This window comes from Schistocerca serialis, chromosome 1 (genome assembly GCF_023864345.2).
Source record: "Schistocerca serialis cubense isolate TAMUIC-IGC-003099 chromosome 1, iqSchSeri2.2, whole genome shotgun sequence".
NCBI lineage: Eukaryota > Metazoa > Arthropoda > Insecta > Orthoptera > Acrididae > Schistocerca > Schistocerca serialis.
Genome location: NC_064638.1, coordinates 544,754,126 through 544,775,770, shown reverse-complemented (window position 1 = coordinate 544,775,770; position 21,645 = coordinate 544,754,126). Strand labels below are relative to the sequence as shown.

The 21,645-nt window shown below is 41.4% G+C and overlaps 1 protein-coding gene across 16 annotated transcripts in view; it reads right to left on the bottom strand.

The window, feature by feature from the left end:
* Positions 1–20,538, bottom strand: part of LOC126475204 (calcium/calmodulin-dependent protein kinase type II alpha chain) — a 1,005,993-nt gene extending 985,455 nt beyond the window's left edge. For all 16 annotated transcript variants that reach the window (XM_050102858.1, XM_050102867.1, XM_050102894.1 and 13 more), the window contains exon 1: positions 20,393–20,538. In XM_050102858.1, the coding sequence (XP_049958815.1) occupies positions 20,393–20,457 (65 nt within the window). In that variant the 5' untranslated portion in view covers positions 20,458–20,538. The remainder of the gene's footprint in view (positions 1–20,392) is intronic.
* Between the last annotated feature and the right edge of the window lie 1,107 nt (positions 20,539–21,645).

Below are 21,645 nucleotides of genomic sequence, written 5' to 3'. Positions count from 1 at the left end.
GGGCCTTGTAGTTACGATCTGCAAACCCTGTGCGTTTCGGTCTGGTTCCTACTGTTATTACAACACACTGACGCTTTTGTTTTATAAATAGCGCTGACCGAGACTGATTCCAATGTAAATATAATATAGTCTGTTCAGTTCTGTGCTCATCTGTGTGCATGATCTCCTTTATTTCGGAAAATACATCTGAAGTCGAAGACTCCCGAAGCATACTTACTACAATGGCGTTGCATAAGCCAAGCACGTTAGTAAAACAATGAAACACTCTTCACGGCCAGAACCAAACTACAGTCTTCCATTACATCACTCCAGGTTTAAGTGAGGCCATGGAGGCACCTGTTAGCTTCATTGGTAATCGCCCCAGAAAGGCAAGGCAACGCTAGTGGTGGGAATCATGGTCCAGTTGTAATCTGAATACCGATACGACGATTATTTTGCTGCAAAGTGAACGGTGTCACGGCTAAGCCGTTCTCCGCCATCTTCTTCTTCCCAACGCTGCTAGTACAATAATGTATATTGGAGAGCGTGTGGGAAAGTAGTGGGAGCTACAGAACGGTGCAGCTTTGAGTTAGAATGTGGGGTACAACGTCTGCGAATGGCAGGTTCTGGTTGAATTTCCAATTCCACAGACTTAAAATATCAGGAAAATTCACCACAGCTTTCTCTCAGCTCCACAGTGAAACGTTTATTGTAGAGTTAAATATATTCTTTGTGCCTAGAAGAACAAAAATACAGGCGAAGTCAATACTAGCAACCTTACCCGCATGCATCAAATGATCCGCCAAATAATTCGCAGTGATGTAACACAATTTGTATCATACGTCGCCTTTAAAATGCGGGAAAAACAAAAACATATAAATTAATCAAGGAGCAGGAGAACTGTCGTAACCCTTCACACGATAATGTGTCTGTGGGATCTGCATTCGTGGTGCAAATCGTTGACCAGTTCAGCTGCATCCCATGTCTTAGAAGAATTCTGCGACACCATCCAAACACCCCCACATATCTGGAGATAACCAATCGCGACAAATTTCCTTCCTTCCGTTCACAATGCACTTCATTATGCTCTGTTAGACGACTGCGTTACCAGCGAACAGGGCCATCTAATGCTGTTCTAGGTAATTTTTTTCGCTCTGCACAAGCAGATAAAGTATGACACTGGAATATGGCGGCTGAAATATAAAAAGTGACTTAGAATTAAAACTCGGCGGTATTTTTGTAGGCACTATATGCTTCTTTCCATAGCCTCACTGGTTACATTAAACTCCTTTACCGCTTTTTTCAACACAGATTTTATGTATTCCGATTCTTCTCTCATAAAAACTGTACCTGATACAAGCTGGACCGCAGAATTATTTGCGAATCCCAGAGACTTTGTTCCACTCAGAACAAACTATTTACTTGTATTAAGCACGCTTTCTATGAAACGTAGGCACGCTATTTGTTTTCCGTGAATTACACCGATTTTAGACACATATTTTGTTATTGCATTTCTAACAACATCAAGACAATGTGGTAATGTGATAACGTCAGAATGTCGTGAACCATGGAAATAATAACTGTGCTTCCTCTCAATTTAACATAAATTTTATTGTATGCACCTCAATAAGACATGACATCGTCGTAGTTCGAATTTAAGTTTAATATTCCATATGCTAATCGAGCGAGGCTTGTTCCATGTGCGGATCGGTCGATAATGAACGGAGATCAAATTAAAAATGTTAAATACCTCAACTTCTGTCTTGAGTCTGAAATGGGCGTCAGGTTTCAGATGACACACGTGTCAAATACTCTCTATTACTGTGATCATAAATAGCAGAAAAAATTCAGCAATTACACAATGCTCCTTCTGCAGCCTCTCACTCTTATGACATTCGTCCGTTATTATCCTTCAAACATGCAGCACTGTGAAGACAATAGACCGCTACAACATCAGGATTAACGGGGAAGTGTGGAAACATAATCTATTCTCAATGACACCTTCACAAAGAAGCAAGCTGTCTGCTGCATATTCAGTCAACATATGACGTGTATTCCATAAATATTTACAGGGTAACATGATCCTTTCACAACATATGCAATAATGAAAACAAATGCACCAAAATGTTGATAATAAAATGAAAGTGCGGCGATAGGAACCTGTATTTTGGTAAAATTGTGGTCATTATTGTAGACGTTACTCATGCATAGGAAGTATTTTCTTCCGATCTCGACGAAAATCTTCGTGAATATTCATATCACAGCTATAAATGACAATGACGTTCTGAAACGTGATGCGAACTTTTTCGTAATAATTTGCGTTTCTAATTTATTCCGAAGACATATGGAGCACTTGACTTCCAACTAAAACTATGTCAGTCCTTCAGAAGCCTGCATGGAATTTGAGTAGATGTAGATATATATCCTCATATAAGCGCGCTTGTATAATACATTCTGTAAGTATATTTTTCACCTATTTATTTTCATTGTATTATGACGGCAAAAACTATTATCATTGTAAGATGATACCTGGATGAATAAATAAATACGACGAAAGATCAGAAGGACAGCGGCAGTTACGTTTGATTCAGATACTTGCTCCCCGTTCCGTCCAAAAGTCATGTGTTCGTTAGTACCGGTTTTACTTCATGATGTGAAAATAGTAATATCTGCGCTGCATACCAAGGTAATGAATCCCAGCGGATGTGTGTCCGAATTCCTAAGAGACAAAACTGCTGAGGTCATCGGTCCTTAGACTTACACACTACTTACACTAACTTAAACTAACTTACGCTAGACACACACACACACACACACACACACACACACACACACACACACACACGCGCGCGCGCGCGCGAGCGCGGATCCCAGCGCGTATGAGATCGGTTAAAACTATTGGTTAGCGAATACAAACACTGACGGGGTACTATTAGGTCTCCTCACATCAGTCATTGTCTTTAAACAGCTATTTTTGCACCTTTTCTGTTGTTTAAGCGGAAGATATCACGCCAATTATTCACCAATGCTATCACGCCTTGAGACACAACGTTATTAGTCACTTACCTTGCATAAGTTTATGTGAGTTCCTGGAGTACCTGGTGCTGGTCTGATCGATAAGTCGACCGACCGCGTTAATTTTAGAGCCCCTTTTGATGCAAGGGTTCGTGGCACGATCAATATCGTTGCAACTGATACTGTTTTCTTTCTTCACCAAACATCGTTTCTCAATCGCCGTGTCGCGACACGTGTGTGCCGTGAATGCCTGTCAGTTACGTGGCGAGACTTTTAATGTCTTCTAATCGTCTGCAGACAAAATATCTACCACATAAAAAATTCTCACCAAATAATTTCTTTGGGTAGTCCAATTTGCAATTTCCATAATAAGAGAAGGTATTTTGTGTATGTTTGAAACATACTTTGGTGTGCCCCAAAGGAAAAAAAAGTTGAGAAACGCTGCACCAGACCGTTACCAAGCCTACTATTAGGACAGAACTATTCCTCATCTCATAATGACTTTGATCTTCCGTGGGTCTGTCATTTGATGATGATTATGTTGGATGTGGGGCGCTCAACAGCATGGTCATCAGAGACCTTACAAAGTTTCAGCATGCTGTTCGTTAGGGGGGGGGGGGGGGGGGACATGAAGGCTCTTCCCACTGGCGCGAGTTGCTTATAGGGCATAAAAGTCCAGCTATGAATTATAAAAACCGCCGTCATGAATCACTAAATTAAGACACTGAAAACCGATTAATAATAATCACAAACTTTGTGGGAAAGCTATCCATTCAGAGCACGCTTACCTCCCATCAGCAGCACTTAGGGGTGGGGCCCGACTGTTCACAAAATTTCAAAGCTCGTGTCAATGAGGATGGTGGGCAGATCTACAGCCAAACTGAGGGTTGACCTTATGTCCCTGCATGAAAGACACACAACCAAAACAAGCTGAACCGAGTGTGGCAACCACAAACTTCACACAGTGGTGGATTCTCCAGTCAGAGGAGGAAACCGAGTGGCAATGGGCAATGTCCTACGCGCAGCTGGTGGGCAGCACTTCCTTCCGTCGGTGTGGTTGGAATGAAGTCCGCTATGTCTGCGTGGTCTCTTCCATTTGAAATGAAACTAATAGTAACTGAAAAGACAAGCCAGCGAACGACAACCTCAACACCCCCCCCCCCCCCCCCCCCCCCCCCAGGACATAAAAATCGACTGGGAGGCAACAGTGAAACAGGAATTAGGTTCTTTGCCGTGTTATGAAAAGGACGTTTTTATCACTTTCCTCCACAAACCGTAGTCACACCTCTTCTACTTCTAATTTTTCCTAATCTGTTTTCCAGGAGCCCACAATTCACAGCCATACCATAAAGCACTCCTAATAAATGACTTGACCATTTTTCTTCTTTCTATTCGTATATTCAGTGGTTGTAGATCGAGACATTTTTTTAGTTGTTAATTCACACTGATCTTTCTTTTAATAACGTTATGGGAGCAAAAAAAAAAAAAAATTCTATGTCAGTATTCAAAGAAATCGGTGGAGAACGGACACTGATTAATACCATATGTGCAAGAAAGACTGGAATGTTTTCCTAAAAAAGGAAACAATCTGGGAAGAATATCAAGTAGCCGGCGCAGAACATCAATAGTGCAGAGTGTGGTCACTGGAATAAACTGTAAAATCTACATCCACGTGGTATAAATGGCAAGGAGGAGAGAAAATGGATGGAATAACAAGTCCCTTTTGGTGTATGATAAACAGGGTATTATGGTCTAGTAGTCAAGTTCATACCAGGAATCGAGAGGTCGCAGGGCATAATCCAAGTAGAACCTGGAAAATTTTTCAGTCTGTTTTTCACGTATCCTTCACCACACTGAGCAGGGTGGGGCATACTGATACAGCATCTGTCTCATCAGCATCCTTTGACAATCTATGCCAACAGATGGAAGCAGGATTCAGCTCTGTTTCTGAAGACGGCATGCGACATCTCTTTGATCGTCTCTTACGCGCGATTGTACCAACACGAAACTACACGGTGCTATTCTACCTCAACAAAATATGAATAAAAAACTCATGAGAGTAAGAATGAATTGGCCTCAGACTGCAATTAAATCGATTTCGATACTTCTAGTCTCATCTTCAGATGTGCCTGATAAATATACATAAAATCAATGTGTGGTATGTTTATCTTAGGATCATGTTCCACTCTCGTCAACTGTCCTGTGACGCTAGGTGTCCTTTAGTATTTGCCGGCCCTAGAACGACGAAATTTCACCGAACTAGCAGGGCCTAATAACGAAGTGTGCATCATACTACCTACGACAACAAATAGATGCAGAGATTTTTAATAAGAAAATCATAAGAGTAAGTGTGTCTAGGCCAAACAAGATATTTTAGAAGAGGTTCAGGAACTTCAATTTTGCTCGGGCTACTATCTTCTCCGTGGAGCAGATGACTAGATGATATGCAATACATTGGATACGAACACGAAGATTGCTTACCCCCTGCCGCCTCTTAGGGGCATAATCGACACAGAAGGACGCTTAGCAGAGAGCATTATGTCTGACAAAAGGTGATTCCCATGACGTGTGAAATCCCTAGACGTTTATTGCAAAGACTTCGAAACACACTGTGTGTACGGGCTGGGAAAGGTGGAAAGGGGTAAAAGCAAATCCTGTTAGTTTCGCAGTGAATGACGAAATAATTTTCACATTTCACGCTTATTATTAGTCAACACCAGTTACATTTTCTGTCTTTCTTCAAACTAATACTAAATTCATACGTCTGTCTGTCCGGCTAGGTGGCGGTGCAGGACGCGAATTTGACTTTCAGGAAATTTCTTTTCCAGGGAGCAGGTTATCTTGACTTATCCCCTGGTTGTTTTGACTAATGTACTAAGCTGTGGATGAACACTAAACACACCAATGTACGCAAATTAGGAACCACTTCGCAAAGTCACAAAGACGTTAGTCTGCTACGATCATGCACTTCCGTTCAACAAAGTGCTATACAGAAAGATGAGGGAGTAGTGTATTTCTGACGTCACCGTGAATTCAACAGTCATAATTTATTAACGTTGTTAACTAAAGAGTCCTCATAATGACAAGTTTGTTTTGGGTTTTTAAAAAAATAACGAATATTATTTCGCTAACACCTGATTCTGAGGCCATTATCCCCGGCTTAGAATAATCTCTCTCTCTCTCTCTCTCTCTCTCTCTCTCTCTCTCTCTTTTTCTTTCTTTCTTTCTTTCTCTCTTTCTTTATTTCTCCCTCCTCCCTCCCCACTCCTTTCGTTGTCTTAAAATAGGTGTGTGATTTGTAATTCCTCTGAGAATTCGTTGAGGGCAGAATTCACATGCCGTTGGTTAACGTTTCTCCAGGTACCCTCGTGAACAGACATCAAATTCTCCACACGCCGTTACAATGGACATGCATACAGAGCAATTTCGAAATCTGCCATTGCTGACTGCACGGTACGCACATCACGCCAACTGTGACTCTTAAATAAATATCATAAACAGCGATATCACAAGCGAATCCACCTGTTTCCTCGTAATCTAAAATACATTTCTTTGCTACATAGCTCTCACACTTAACAGTCTTGAAAATTCTCTTACTACTGCAGTTCTATTATAACAGATTAAGAGAGCACTTTAGTTTACTCTGGAGAATTTGGAGACCGCATGGCGACACAAAATTTCCAAGAGCTCAGCCCCACATATCGAAATCCTGCATTCAGCTCCGAGCGAGATTCTTATGGAAACTGTTAGTACCGTAATTAAAGCACCCCACACTGTGATTAACTAGTTAGTTTTAATGATGTGCTATGATAGGTGGTCTCTGATGGCAATACTATTAAGTAAGGTACGCATGGTGGTTTAACAAGGATTTCGGATGATCTTGGAAATCGCTAAAATTAAATAAAAAAAGATCGTTTCGGCCAAGAAAATATGAACCTAAACATACGCTTTAGCTGCTGGATTACATTCTATCTCAAAAATACTTCAGGCTTTTGTTACTTCACTCGTTTGATTTACCGCCAATGTTGCCCCCTTTTACTATACAGCACCTCCTCAGCAACAATTTCAGACTCCATACAATACTAATCAAGGCCATTAAACTATATTAATGAGTTCAATATGGTGGTCAGACGAATCGTAGGTACAAGGAAGGTAATTCTTCCATATAAGCTTAAGTATTGAGACATGAGCGGGGCAGTGCACAAATGGGTTAATTCATGTTTAACTGGAAGAACGCAGAAATTTTAAATTAACAGTACAGACAGTCTGCAAAAATCTACTGAGTCCTCCAACTGGGGAGGTATCAAGAAAAGTGTCCCACAGGGTTTAGGTTTGGTCCCTTATTGTTCTTAATATATATTAATGACTTGCCGCTCTGTATTCATGAAGATGCAAAGCTAGTTCTCTTTGTTGATGATACAAGTATAGTAATCACACCCAAAAGAGACAATAGCTAGCTAAGGAAATTGTAAATAATGTCTTTCAGAAAATTAATAAGTGGATCTCTGCAAACGGACTCTCACTAAATTTTGAGAAAACACAGTATACTACTGTACAGTAAATGGCATAGCACTGTTGAAGAATATAGACTTTGAACAGAAGTTTGTTGCTAAGGCAGAACATTCAAAATTTCTGGGTGTGTGCATTGATGAGAAATTGAATTGGAAGAAACACACTGATCTGCTGAAACGTTTGAGTTCAGCTACTCATACTATTAGGGTTATTGCAAATTTTGGCGATAAAGATATCAGTAAATTAGCGTACTATGCCTATTTTCATTCACTGCTTCAAACGGCGTCATATTTTGGGGTACTTCATCATTAAGAGAAAAAGTATTCACTGCACAAAAGCGTGTAATCAGAATAATAGCTGGAGCCTACCTAAGATCACCTTGCAGACATTTATTTAAAGAATTAGGAATATTCACAGTATCTTCACAATACATATCTTCATTTATTACTGATAACCGATCCCAGTACAAAAAGTGCGTGGCTACAAAACTAGGATAAAGGACGATCTTCACTATTTTGGGTTAAATCTGACCTTGGCACAGAAAGGGGTGAATTATGCTGCCACAAAAATCTTTGGTCATTTACAAAATAGCATTAAAAGTCTGACAGATAGTCAAACTGCATTTAAAAACAAATTAAAAGAATTTCTGAATGACACCTCTTCCTACTCAGTAGATGAATTTTTAGATATGAAGCAACAATTGTATAAAAAAGAAAAGAAAAAATCAATTATTCCATGTAGCCTTATGTAAACCTGACGCGTTCCACATCATTACGATAGCTCGTATTCATGATCTCAAATGGCTCTGAGCGCTATGGGACTTAACATCTCAGGTCATCAGTCCCCTACAACTTAGAACTACTTAAACCTAACTAACCTAAGGACATCACACACATCCATGCCCGAGGCAGAATTCGAACCTGCAACCGTAGCGGTCGCGCGGTTCCAGACTGAAGCGCCTAGAACCGCTCGGCCACCAGAGGCCGGCATTCATGCTCTACTGAACACGTATTAATGTACTGTAGCTACGAAGACACCTAGGGTAACAGAAGAAATACAGCAACTGATCAACGAAAAAGGAAGTACAAAAATATTCAAGGAAGGCCACGAATACAGCAATATGTCACTTACGAATGAAATATATAGGACGCGCGGGGAAGCCAAGGCGAATTGGTTGTAGGATAAATGTGAAGAAATCTAAAAAGAAATGGTCGTCGGAAGGACTGATTCAGCACACAGGGAAGACACAACAACATCCGTTGAAATTAAAAGCAAGGGCCATAACATTAAGAGTGCAATGCGAATATGGGGAGGAAAGGGTACATACATGGAAAGAGCGCATGGAAACATTTACGAGGGAGAGGACATATCTGATGACGTGACAGAAACTGGAATTGGTATGGAAGACATTTTCATCTACATGGATAAATCACATTTAAGTGCCTGGCAGAGGGTTCATCGAACCACCTTCACAATTCTCTAATGTTCCAATCTCTTATAGCGCGCGGGAAAACGAACACCTATATCTTTCCGTACGAGCTCTTATTTCCCTTATTTTAGCGTGGAGATAGTTTTTCCCTATGTAAATCGGTGTCAACAAAATATTTTCGCATTCAGAGGAGAAAGTTGGTGATTGCAATTTCGTGAGAAGATTCCGTCGCAACGATAAACGCCTTTGTTTGAGTGATGTCCACTCCAAATCCTGTATCATTTCAGTGACACACTCTCTCCCCTATTTCGCGTTAATACAAAACGTGCTGCCCTCCTTTGAACTTTTTAGATTTACTCCGTCAATCCTATCTGGTAAGGATCCCACACCGCGCAGCAGTGTTCTAAAAGAGGACGGACAAGCGTAGTGTAGGCAGTCTCCTTATTAGATCTGTTACATTTTCTAGTGTCCTGCCAATAAAACGCAGGCTTTGATTAGCCTTCCCCAAAACATTTTTTATGGGTTCCTTCCAATTTAAGTTGTTCGTAATTGTGATTCCTAGGTATTTAGTTGCACTTATGGCCTTTAGATCTGATTGGTTTATCGTGTAAGCGATGTTTAACGAATTCCTTTCAGCACCTCACACTTTCCGTTATTTATAGTCAACTGCTAATTTTCGTACCATAATGATATCTTTTCTAATTTTTTTCCAATTTGTTTTGATCTTCTGATGACTTTACTAATCGATAAATGACAGCGTCAATCGCAACCAACCTAAGACGACTGCTCAGATTGTCTCCAAGACGTTTATATAGGTAAAGAACAGCAAAGGGCCTTTAACACTACCTTGGGGAACGCCAGAAGTCACTTCTGTTTCACTCGATAACTACTAACTGTGACCTCTGACAGGAAATCACGAATCTAGTCACATAACTGAGACGATATTCCATAAGCACGCAATTTCACTACAAGCTGCTTGTGTGTTACAGTGTCAAAAACCTTCCGGAAATTTAGAAATACGGAATCAATATGAAATCCTTTGTCAATAGCACTCAACACTTCATGCGATAGTTCTGTTGCACAAGAACCATGTTTTCCATATCCATGTTGACAGTGTGTCAAGCCGGCCGGTGTAGCCGCGCGGTTCTAGGCGCTTCGATCTGAAACCGCCCGACCGCTACCGTCGCAGGTTTGAATCCTGCCTCGGGCATGGATGTGTGTGATGTCCTTAGGTTAGTTAGGTTTAAGTAGTTCTAAGTTCTAGAGGGCAGATGACCTCAGATGTTAGGTCCCATAGTGCTCAGAGCCATTTGAACCATCTGATAGTGTGTCAATAGACCGTTTTCTTCCAGATAACTCATAATGTTCGAACACAATATATGTGCAAAAATCCTGCTGCATGATATGGACCTGTAATTTAGTGGATTATTCCTACTATCTTTCTTGAATACTGGTGTGACCTGTACAACTTTCCAGTCTTTGGGTACGGATCTACCGTCGAACAAACGGTTTTATATGAGTGTTAAGTATGGAGCTAATGCATCAGCATACTCTGAAAGGAACCTGACTGGTATATAGTCTGGACCAGCAGACTTGCTTTTATTAAGTGATTTAAGTTTTCACTACTCCGAGGATATTTACTTCTACGTTACTCATATTTGCAGCTGTTCTTGGTTCGAATTCTGGAATATTTACTTCGTCGTCTTTTGTGAAGGCATTTCGGAAGGCTGTGTTTAGTAACTCTGCTTTAGCAGCACTGTCTTCGATAGTATCTCCATTGCTATCGCGCAGAGAACACTGTTTCTTGCCGTTAACATACTTCACATACGGCCAGAATCTCTTTGGATTTTCTGCCAAGTTTCGAGACAAAGTGTCGTTGTGGAAACTATTATAAGCATCGCACATTGAAGTCCGAGTTAAATTTCGAGCTTCTGTAAAAGATCGCCAATCTTCGGGATTTTGCGTCTGTTTAAATTTGGCATGTTTGTTTCGTTGTTTCTGCAACAGTGTACTGACCCGTTTTGTGAACCTCGGAGGATCAGCTCCGTCGTTTGTTAATTTATTTGGTATAAATCTCTCAATTGCTGCCGGTAATATTTCTCTGAATTCAAGCCACATCTGGTCAACACCTATTAATTTGGAAGGAGTGGAGACTGTCTCTCAGGAAGGTGTCAATTGAACTTTTATCTGCTTTTCTGAATAGGTATATCTTGCATTTATTTTTGAAGGCTTTGAAGATTACAATATTCAGTCTCGCTACGACAACCCTATGTTCACTAATTCCTGTATCTGTTTCGATGCTCGTTATTAACTCAGGATTATTTTTTACTAAGAGGTCAAGTGTGTTTTCACAACCGTTTGCTACTCGCGTAGGCTCATGAACTAACTGCTCGAAATAATTTTCAGAGAATGAGTTTAGCACAATTTCGGATGATGTTTTATGCGAACCTCCGGAATTAAAGACGTATTTTCCTCAACATATCGAGAGTAAATTGAAGTCAACATCATCTATAATCGTATGAGTCGGGTACACGTTTGAAATCAAACTCAAGTTTCCTTTGAACCTTTCAGCAACTGTATCATCTGAACTGGGAGGTCCGTAAAAGGACCCAATTATTATTTTATTCCGGTTGCTAACAATGACTTCTGCCCATACTAGCTCACAGGAACTATCTACTTCAATTTCACAAGATAAACTACTTCAAACAGTAACAAACACGCCACCGCCAACACTTTTTATCCTATCCTTTTGGAACACTCTTAGGTTCTTCGCAACAACGCGTATAGTGGGCACCTGACCTATTCAGCGGAGCCCGAAACCCAACCACACTTTGGCCCAAGTCGAGGAATCTGCAGCCTACACGGTCGCAAAACCGTCGGAGCCTCTGATTCAGACCCTCCACTCGGCTCTGTACCAGAGGTCCGCGATCGGTCCTGTCCACTATGCTGCAAATGATCAGCTGTGCTTTCATCCTGCACGCAAGACTGGCAGCCTTTACCACTTCTGTTAGCCGCTCGAAACCAGAGAGAGTCTCTTCGGATACAAAGTGACATAACATTGGTACCGATGGGAGCCACCACCTGCAGTTGGCTGCACCCTGTGCTTTTCATCGCATCTGGGTAGATCCGTTCCACGTCTGGAATGACTCCACCCGGTAAACACACGGAGTGCACAGTTTTCTTTCCCTTCTTGGCAGCCATGTCCCTAAGTGGCCCCATAACGCGCCTAACGTTGAAGCTCCCAGCTACGGAGACAGGAGATTTAGTGTTAGTGTCAGAATTGAAAAGGGCTTTGGAAGAGTCGATATCAAATTAGGAAGAAAGGATGGATAACATTCCACTGAAATTTTCTGAAATGATTGTGAGAAATGGCAACCGAACTACGACTATTCAAACTTGTGTATAGAGTCTATGAGACTGGTAACATACCATCATACTTTCGGAAGAACATCATTCACCCAATTCCGATGATAGCTAGGGCAGATACGTGGGAGAACTATCGCATAATCGGCTTAAAAGCTCATGCATCCAAGCTGTTGACAAGAAAAATATACAGCAGAATGGTTAAAAAAATATTGAGAATCTGTTAGAGGACAATCAGTATAGCTCCAAGAAATGTAAAGGCACAGGAGAGGAACTGTGATGTTGCGTCTGACAACGGAAGCAAGACAAGAAAAAAAATAGAAACCGTTTGCAATGGTGCAAGATGCTCGAAATTATGAGAAAAATAAGAGTAAGCTATAGGGAATATGTCAGGAACCAAGAGAGAACAATGAGGTTGAAATAACGAGAACGAAGTGCTCGGATTAAAAAGGGTATAAGAAAGGGATGCAGTCTTTAGCCCCTGGTGTTCGATCTATACGTCAAAGAAGCAATGATGGAAATAAAACAAAGATGCAACAATGGGATTAAAATTCAGGGTGAAAGGAAATCAGTGGTAAGAGTCGCTGATGATACAGCTGTACTAGGGAAGGTGTAGAACAGAACCTGCTGAATGGAATGAAGAGTGTAATGAGTATAGAATATAGTTTTGAGAGTAAACCGGAGAAAGACGCGAGTATCGCGGAGTAGGAGGAATGAGATTAGCGATAAATTTATTATGATTGATGACCACGAAGCGCAGGAATTCTGCAACCTTTCAGGCAAAATAAAATGCTGAACCAAGCAAGGAGAGTATAAAAAGCAGATTAGCTCGAGCTCAGCAGGCATTCCTGATCAAAAGAATCTACTAATATCCAACACAGGCCTTAATTTGAGGAAGAGATTTTTGATAATGTGAGCCTAGAGCACACAACCATGGACTGTGGGAAAACCGGACAATACGAGAATCGGAGGGTTTGAGATGTGGTGCTACGGAAGGATTTTGAGAGTCAGTTGGGCTAACGAGAAATATTATTGTTGTTGGTTGGGGTTGAAGGGACCAAACAGCAAGGTCATCAGTCCCGTGTTTCAAATGTGTTCCATTCCGATAGTGTGACATCTCAGAAAAGTCAGAACGATAAAAGGGAAAAGGCTAAAAAATGTAAAAGGGCAGTCATGTTGTCAATGGTAAAAACAAAATGAGGTAAGTCAGCAAGAGAGCGAACCCTACGCTATTCTAGAGGCAGGAAACATGCCACCTCGGAAGCAGCAGAGGCAAGACAACCTGCGACTTAAAAGGTGCAACCGCTAAAATGGAGAAGGGCGTATGGGAAAAGGACACTAATCAACACTAAAAAAAATTATAAAAACAGAGTAAAAGGGGATGAAAAGAGAATCTAGGCCAGGGAGGGGAGTCGGGAATCTCCCAACACGGCTTACAGTGGGAGACACCCCAACACTCGCCGCCCTGCCCCAACACAAGAGAGAGATTAAAAACCTTAGAACTGAGAATAAAAACCACTTTCCCGGAGGAAACCGAGAACCAGGTCGACCATCCGGGAATCGTCAGCCAACATCAAAGGTAAAGTGCGCGGGAATCTGTACTTAGCACGCAGAGCCAAAAGAAGGGGGCATTCAACTAAAATGTGGGCTACTGACTGACGAGAAATAAGTTGGTTCTCCGCAGAATCAGCGAAGAAACGATCATATGGAAGATACTGACAAGAAGAAAGGACAGGATTATAGGACATGTGCTAAGACATCCGGGAATAATTTCATAGTACTAGTGGTAGGTGTACAAGGGAAAACTGTACCGAATGACAGAGCCTGGAATATATTCAACAAATAATTGAGGACGCACGCTGCAAGTGCTACTCTGAAATGAAGATGTTGACGCAGAAGTGGAATTTGTGACGGACCGCATCAAACTAATCAGAAGACTGACGACTAAAAAAGGGATTTTCGTATTTGTTTTCAGCCTTTCAACAGACCTGATGACGCCATCCATCTCCTCCATCTTTTATCAACCTAATCATATCTGAGTGTTTACTATCTCTGACATGCTCTACGTATTTTATATGGTCTAATTCTCATCTCCCACAGCCATTTTCCTCTCAACTTCCTCTTAAAGTGCCAAGTTAATCATTCTTGGTTATTTTGGCACATGTCTCGCTATGATGTCCCTTCTTTTGGTAAGGACTTCCCGCAGACTTATTTCTTCTCTCTTTCTTCTTGGTACGGCTGCATTTTGTATCTTATCTGGCCACACAATGAGCGTATTTCCAGGCGTTCGCAAGTACACTGGCAGTGCAAAAAGGTGTGTACATTAATGTTTATCTTACGAGACAATTTTCTGGCCACATTGCTTTCTCGGCAAGGGCATGATGTTAGTGGTTTGCAGTTCTGTCCCCGCAGCCCCAATGGAGGTGGGAATTTGCATCGTGTGGATGGCAGTGACGAGCGCGTGTGCTGTGTAGTGATGTACTGAATGATGATAACAAAAGAAGGGAGTATGTTACACATGGTGCCATCATATAGCCTCCTCTCTAATAGCACCAGGGAGGCTGCACAACCTAACATCCCACAACCAACGCACTTGTCACCGGCAGCCGTTGCAACCTATATCGTGTTCTTGTTTCACGATATACAGGGTGATTCAAAAAGAATACCACAACTTTAGGAATTTAAAACTCTGCAACGACAAAAGGCAGAGCTAAGCACTATCTGTCGGCGAATTAAGGGAGCTATAAAGTTTCATTTAGTTGTACATTTGTTCGCTTGAGGCGCTGTTGTCTAGGCGTCAGCGTCAGTTGATGCTAAGATGGCGACCGCTCAACAGAAAGCTTTTTGTGTTATTGAGTACGGCAGAAGTGAATCGACGACAGTTGTTCAGCCTGCATTTCGAACGAAGTATGGTGTTAAACCTCCTGATAGGTGGTGTATTAAACGTTGGTATAACCAGTTTACAGAGAATCAATCAACTGTATGGAGAGTCCTACGAAAAAGGTTAGTTATGAAACCTTATCGTCTGAAATTGGTTCAAGCACTGTCTGCAGCTGCCGCCAGGCACCCCGTGACAGAGCACTTCATCACTGGCCTCCAAGAAGCCCTGATCTTACCCCCTGCGATTTTTTCTTATGGGGGTATGTTAAGGATATGGTGATTCGGCCACCTCTCCCAGCCACCATTGATGATTTGAAACGAGAAATAACAGCAGCTATCCAAACTGTTACGCCTGATATGCTACAGAGAGTGTGGAACGTGTTTGAGTATCGGGTTGATATTGCTCGAGTGTCTGGAGGGGGCCATATTGAACATCTCTGAACTTGTTTTTGAGTGAAAAAAAACTTTTTAAATACTCTTTGTAATGATGTATAACAGAAGGTTATATTATGTTTCTTTCATTAAATACACATTTTTAAAGTTGTGGTATTCTTTTTGAATCACCCTGTATTGCGGAGTAGTCTCTGGCGCAGAATTGCCGTTAGTTACCTATATTGCCAGAGCATATCGGTTGCAGAGTCACCCGTTTCTGGTTGTTAAGTCAATGTTAGCTATCTATATTCCGTCAATAGCGAGGCATTTTTGGAAACAGTACGCCAACAACTTAGTCTGATTGGGTAGGGCGAGGGGGGGGGGGGGGGGACGACGACGAAAGTTTACAAAGACACCATCGAAACCACGAGTTGCAGCGACCGGACCGAGGATCGAGGATGATGCCAGTTAGCTTTCTCTACAACCAGAGTCCAGCGTTCGATCACGGCCTCAACTTGCTCGGTAGCACCTAGCTGTGCGTAAACCTCCATCCATTATTTAAAAGTGCAACGCTTGCTGTCCAGGTTTCGACAGGGCGCGTTTCTGGATGAGGTATCGAATATATTGCTTCCCCCTACTTATACCTCCCGAGGAGATCACGTATAAGAGAGATTCGACCGCGCACGGAGGCTTGCCGGCAGTCGTTCTTCCCGCGAACCATACGCGACTGGAACAGGAAAGAGAGGTAATGGCAGTGGCACGTAAAGTGCCCTCTGCCACACGCCGTTGGGTGGCTTGCGGAGTATAAATGTAGATGTAGATGTTGAGAAGAGCTGTAAAATCGTCTTTAGAATTATCGAATCCATAAAATTTCAGTGTTACAAAATCTGCCTTAAGTAACACAATGAACCACTACCTTTTAATCCAGTGTAATGTGTCATTCCTCCAAGATCTCTACTTGTATACAGTAAGAAATGCCCGATAGAACTGAGCATGTAAGCAAGGAAGATAAACATTTGAACGTTTCACACATGGGGAATAGCTGTACTGATTCTGAAGTAAAGTTTCAGAGTGAACCACTTAAGAACATCTGCTTCTGCAAAAAAAAGTATTTTTCAGGGTTGTGGGGCGTACTCAGTGTGTGAGGGAGAATGGCGTCACTAAAAAACGGTCTTCACAAACGAAACTCATATTCTGCTCTGTCACATAGACAGCCGTATTAATTTAGTTTCAGTTGAGGAAAGGTAAGGCATGTACTGATGCTGATAGCAAGCAGTCAGAACAATTTGTAGTGAAATCTACAGTAGCCACCCCACGTTCAGTCGACACTTGCACACCACCATCTCTGTGGAGCTTTCACTACAACTATAATTGCCGACGGCCTGTTGAGCCTCCCGTGGAGCCCATGTGGTCTGCAATCGCCAGAGACGGAAAAGTGACTGGGAAACAGCCTAAACACATCAGGGCTGGACGTTGAACAGGCAACCGGTCGTTGCGGATGCATACAATGTTTGTAGAGTACACTCATTGATCAGAAAGGTGCCAACGCACGTTGCTACTTCATGCCACCGTTTATGGACGGCGTATGTGAGTGTAAGTCTCGTGACGGATTCAACAAGTACCTTGTCGAGTGTCGACAATCTCGCCATGACATATTTCAGCATACATTGTGTACCGGCCTGGAGTTATGAAACTAACGATGTGGGACGGCGTGGTACGGTAATTTGCACAATAGATTGCATCTCCTGGTAGCTGGTATTATTTGTGCATAGAGCATTACCTATACGAAGTCATCAGAATGGATTTCCTTCCAGCTTGAACGCAGTCTACTGTTGACTGTGGAGAGAGGATGTGAGACTGATGTATTACAGTTTTGGCATCTGCCTGAATCATAAAAATCTTTCCTCGAAACCGCAGTCTGTGTGTGTGTGTGTGTGTGTGTGTGTGTGTGTTTTCAGGGGCAGGGAGGGTCTACTATGTATTCCACGTTTATAATGGAAATCTGCTCTCGTGGAACATCATTGACGGTAGGTAGTTTACTGGTAAGTTCCTATGGGACCAAACTGCTGAGGTCATCGATCCCTTGGCTTACACACACACACACACACACACACACGAGGGAGGACTCGAACCTCCGACGGGAGGAGCCGCGCGAATCATTGATGATTTTCCGTCGTTGTGCAGGCAGATATTGTCAGGGCCATCACATAAGACGACACTCTTTTTGTGGTATAAGCTTCTCTCTCAGGGTCAAGACGTTTGTACGCTCTAAGCAAGCTACTCAAAAGTAAAGCTTTGTCGATCATCACAAAGATGAAAATATATAACACCTTCATCTGTCCAGTAGTACTGCATGGTTCGGAAAACTGGACGCTTACTAAGGAAGAAAGAAAAAAACTGAATGGGTTCGAAAGAAAAGTGATGAGAAAAATCTGGGGACCCCTGTTGGAGAATGACATCTGGAGAGTTCGAAAGAACACTGACATTTATCAGATAATGAAGCAACACATTATTGTCCACAAATTAAAAAGTAGGAGATTGCTCTGCGCTGGGCATATGGCTAGGATGGAAACCAACAGAATTCCTAGGAAGGCATTTGAGGGCACTCTGCAAGCAACAAGACAATTGGGCCGAACTCGCACACGATGGAAAAATGAAACAGAGAAGGACGTGGAGTATTAGAATTCCCCGCAGGGTGGAGAGAAACAAAAGAAGATGGAAGCAGATCGCTGATGCAGCGCGTGGTCTACAGGGCCTGTGATCGTTGAAAAGAAGAGGCAGCTTCTCTAACAATTCGTCATTCAGCTAACAATTCCTGTTGGCAGTCCATCCATGTTTTCTTAACCACCGCGTTGCTCGCGCCATTTTCTGTTGAACTTTCTTGGTTAATGCACAGAGAAAGGTTGAGACCTAATCGATCTGTATATTATTTTACGATATGCGACTACGTCAATAGTTTGTAGTAAACCACCACATTATATACTTCTGCAAAGGGTTGTCCTTTGGGCGTCGTCGTAACTTTATAGATAAAACCGATTAGACGTCGACTCCGCTGATGGGACTGTGATGCTGCTCGGTGAAGTAACTCTGGGCGATTCTGACTACAGTAAAGAGCGGGGGAAGTACTCGTTTGGTAAAAAGCAGTCTAAATAAAACTTTTTCGGTTCTTTGTGAGCTCAATTATCAGGCATGTCATACTGCATTTTGATCCGTACCTGGTTTTACAGAACACAGTTACCATCTGCTCTGCATCAAAAAATGACTGTCGGAAGAAAGTCTGACGTAACAAAAAGAAAGAAACACTGCAACTTGCAAACGCAGCGAATAAAACTGCCTGGAAAAATATATTCGGTTTATCTTTGTGCTTCATTACGTTTCAACTCAAGAAATCACTGATAATGAGTTTTATTTTTATATAACACTATTACTCACAACACAAAAAATAATGTAATGACAAAATGTCTGGAGAACAGTCACGTAAAAATATTAAAATAGCTCCATAAAAAAGAGAGATATGGGCCATCGGTTCGATAGAAACCTCGCTTCAGCTGTTTCTTACGTGGTTTCTATACGTATAGAATGTACTGCCTAAAATTACTAAATCACTGCGCAAACCACCACTGGTGTCAATTCACATATTAATCTGCCTGACAAGTAACATACGAAGAAATTTCTATATCAGCACAATGTTTACAGCATATTTTGAAGTTTTCTGCAGAGGCCCAAAATATCAAAGTCCCCCTAGAAAATCAATGACACCACCGCGGTGCAATTTTTTTCTCATATGCATAAAACCGACTGTGTGTGAGTCCATTGGCATGCCTTGTGAATTATTGTACAATGGAGACGCCGGGAAAAAATAACACAGGCTGTCTACCAACACACCCAAAATATACTTTTGCAGCAGAGGGCATTCTTTATGCTTTCCCAAATATGCACGACTGCTGCTAACGACCACAGCATGTGCGCTCGGTGTTTCTGAAACAATGTACGCTTGATTTTTTCTTTTTTTTTTTACTATTGTTAAATTTACTTTCAGTGTACAACTTAAATGACTGACGAATGCAGAAGCTGCAAGACGGCAGTTTTATATATGTCATAAAATGTATTCATTTTGAAGCTGTTCTGTCTATTATTTGCTTCTCGCTTGCATTTTTCTTTCCTTTCCGATTCAGAACTTTTTCTTGAATAATCTTAAGTTTTACTGAGTTTACACAGAGATTAAGTGCACATTAAATTCGACGCGGAAATAAACAACAAAATTTGGCGTGAAGACGTAAGTAGTGCTCACTTAATACTTCATATAAAACTATTTTGATCAGCTTTCGTTGTGCAGAATATGTTAAATATTACGAAGCATCCCTTGTGTAAAGAAATTTGACAATTGCTGTAACTGTCGCAACACACACCAGAAAATTTTAAGATCGAAACTTCATTATCAGCTTATAATACAAAATACTTATCAATACAAGATACTTATTACAATGTTTTCGCTAGCTGTGGAAACATTGTGGGGTACTGAAAAGAGCGGCTGAGCTTACGATTATTGATTTAATCTGACACTTCATGTTGTTATATGACAGTTTATAGTACCAGAAAAAAGCGAAAACAGTGATGATCTAGTGTGTCTCTCAAGAAATTAATGAGACCCTTTACAACCTTAGCGCATATATATTTCGAAAGGTTATTTGAAGAACTCTCGTGGATGGGTATTCAGCACCCCACGGACGAGGCGAAGTGTCGTCTGCCTCAGCCTCTCTGCCCAGTCCAATCAGTGGCGGGTTAAATATTTTGGAATAATTCGGGCTTATATTCGAAATAAAGCTCCAAAATGTTACTTACTTTCCTAGTTCCTCCTTCAGATCATAGTTATCACTGAATCGAGTACAAGCTGCTGGAGCAGCCATACCGAAAACTACAATATTTACTTCACTACTGAAAACGAACACACTACGCTGCGCAACTGAAGGTACAGTAGTAATCGATAATACTGAACTCAAACTGATGTATTAGGAAGAGAGCATAGTTGCTTTTCAGTTGAAAGCTGTCCACAAAATAATTCTAAAACAATTAAAAACGTTGTATTTTACATAGTTTTTCACTCTATGACATGAAACAGATAGTAAAACATCAGTGTTACTACCAGGGCTACCAACGTATCGACGACGCCTCGCGCTTCGCGCTTGTTCGAATCTGGCGCGAAACGAAAGCCGTGTTATTGACAGATTATGCGAACATACAAGAAGCCTGTAAATTTATTACAGCTGATAATATGCTTGATGTTTTCGTAACGTTGGATAACTTGTTTTAGTTTCCTACTCTGATTCGCACCGAGGTATTTATTTGAAGTTTCATTGACTCTCTGAAATGATGAATTGAATGAGTAAAATTTACCAAATGTAAGTCTTGTCTCCAGTATTGCGAAGGTAAAGTGCAGTTTTAAATACGCGAACAAGTAAGATATTTAATTCTACTGTAGGAAATCACACACAAAAGCACTGAATGTGTGCGTGCCAGAATTCTACTACAAAGTGCGGTTTGCGAAGAGAGTACATATCGGTACTTCGTATCCACTAGATGTACCACCAATTTCCTTTACCTATACAGAAGAAAAACCGAAAATGTGTTCGGGGTCTTCTCAGTTTTCCAGCAGGAAACTTTGTAATGTTAACAAGTTTCCATTGCGTCAGCATTTAACATAGAAAACGATGACTCACTTCCGCAGAAGAAATTATATTATTGTAACGTGTAAAAGGTAGCGGATAAGTAATTACTAACTTCTGCATCATTATGATTTATCGCACAAAATGATCCATGGAACGTGAAACTATCAAACTAGTGAAGTCAGAAAAAAATATGCCGAGAGGTGTTAAACACACAGAAATTAATTAGAAGTGTCAAAGATCATCTGAGGATGGTAGCAACAGACATGAAGTCCACAGTTTCAGTTTCTATTGACAGGGCTGAGATTTTGTCTCCTGGTGGTAAGTCCTGGCAAGTTTGTCTATCTCTCTGTAATGTAGCCACACATTTCAACATCATTTGTAACTCTATGTTGAACTTAAATCTGATAAATATAACATCCCAAGAAAACA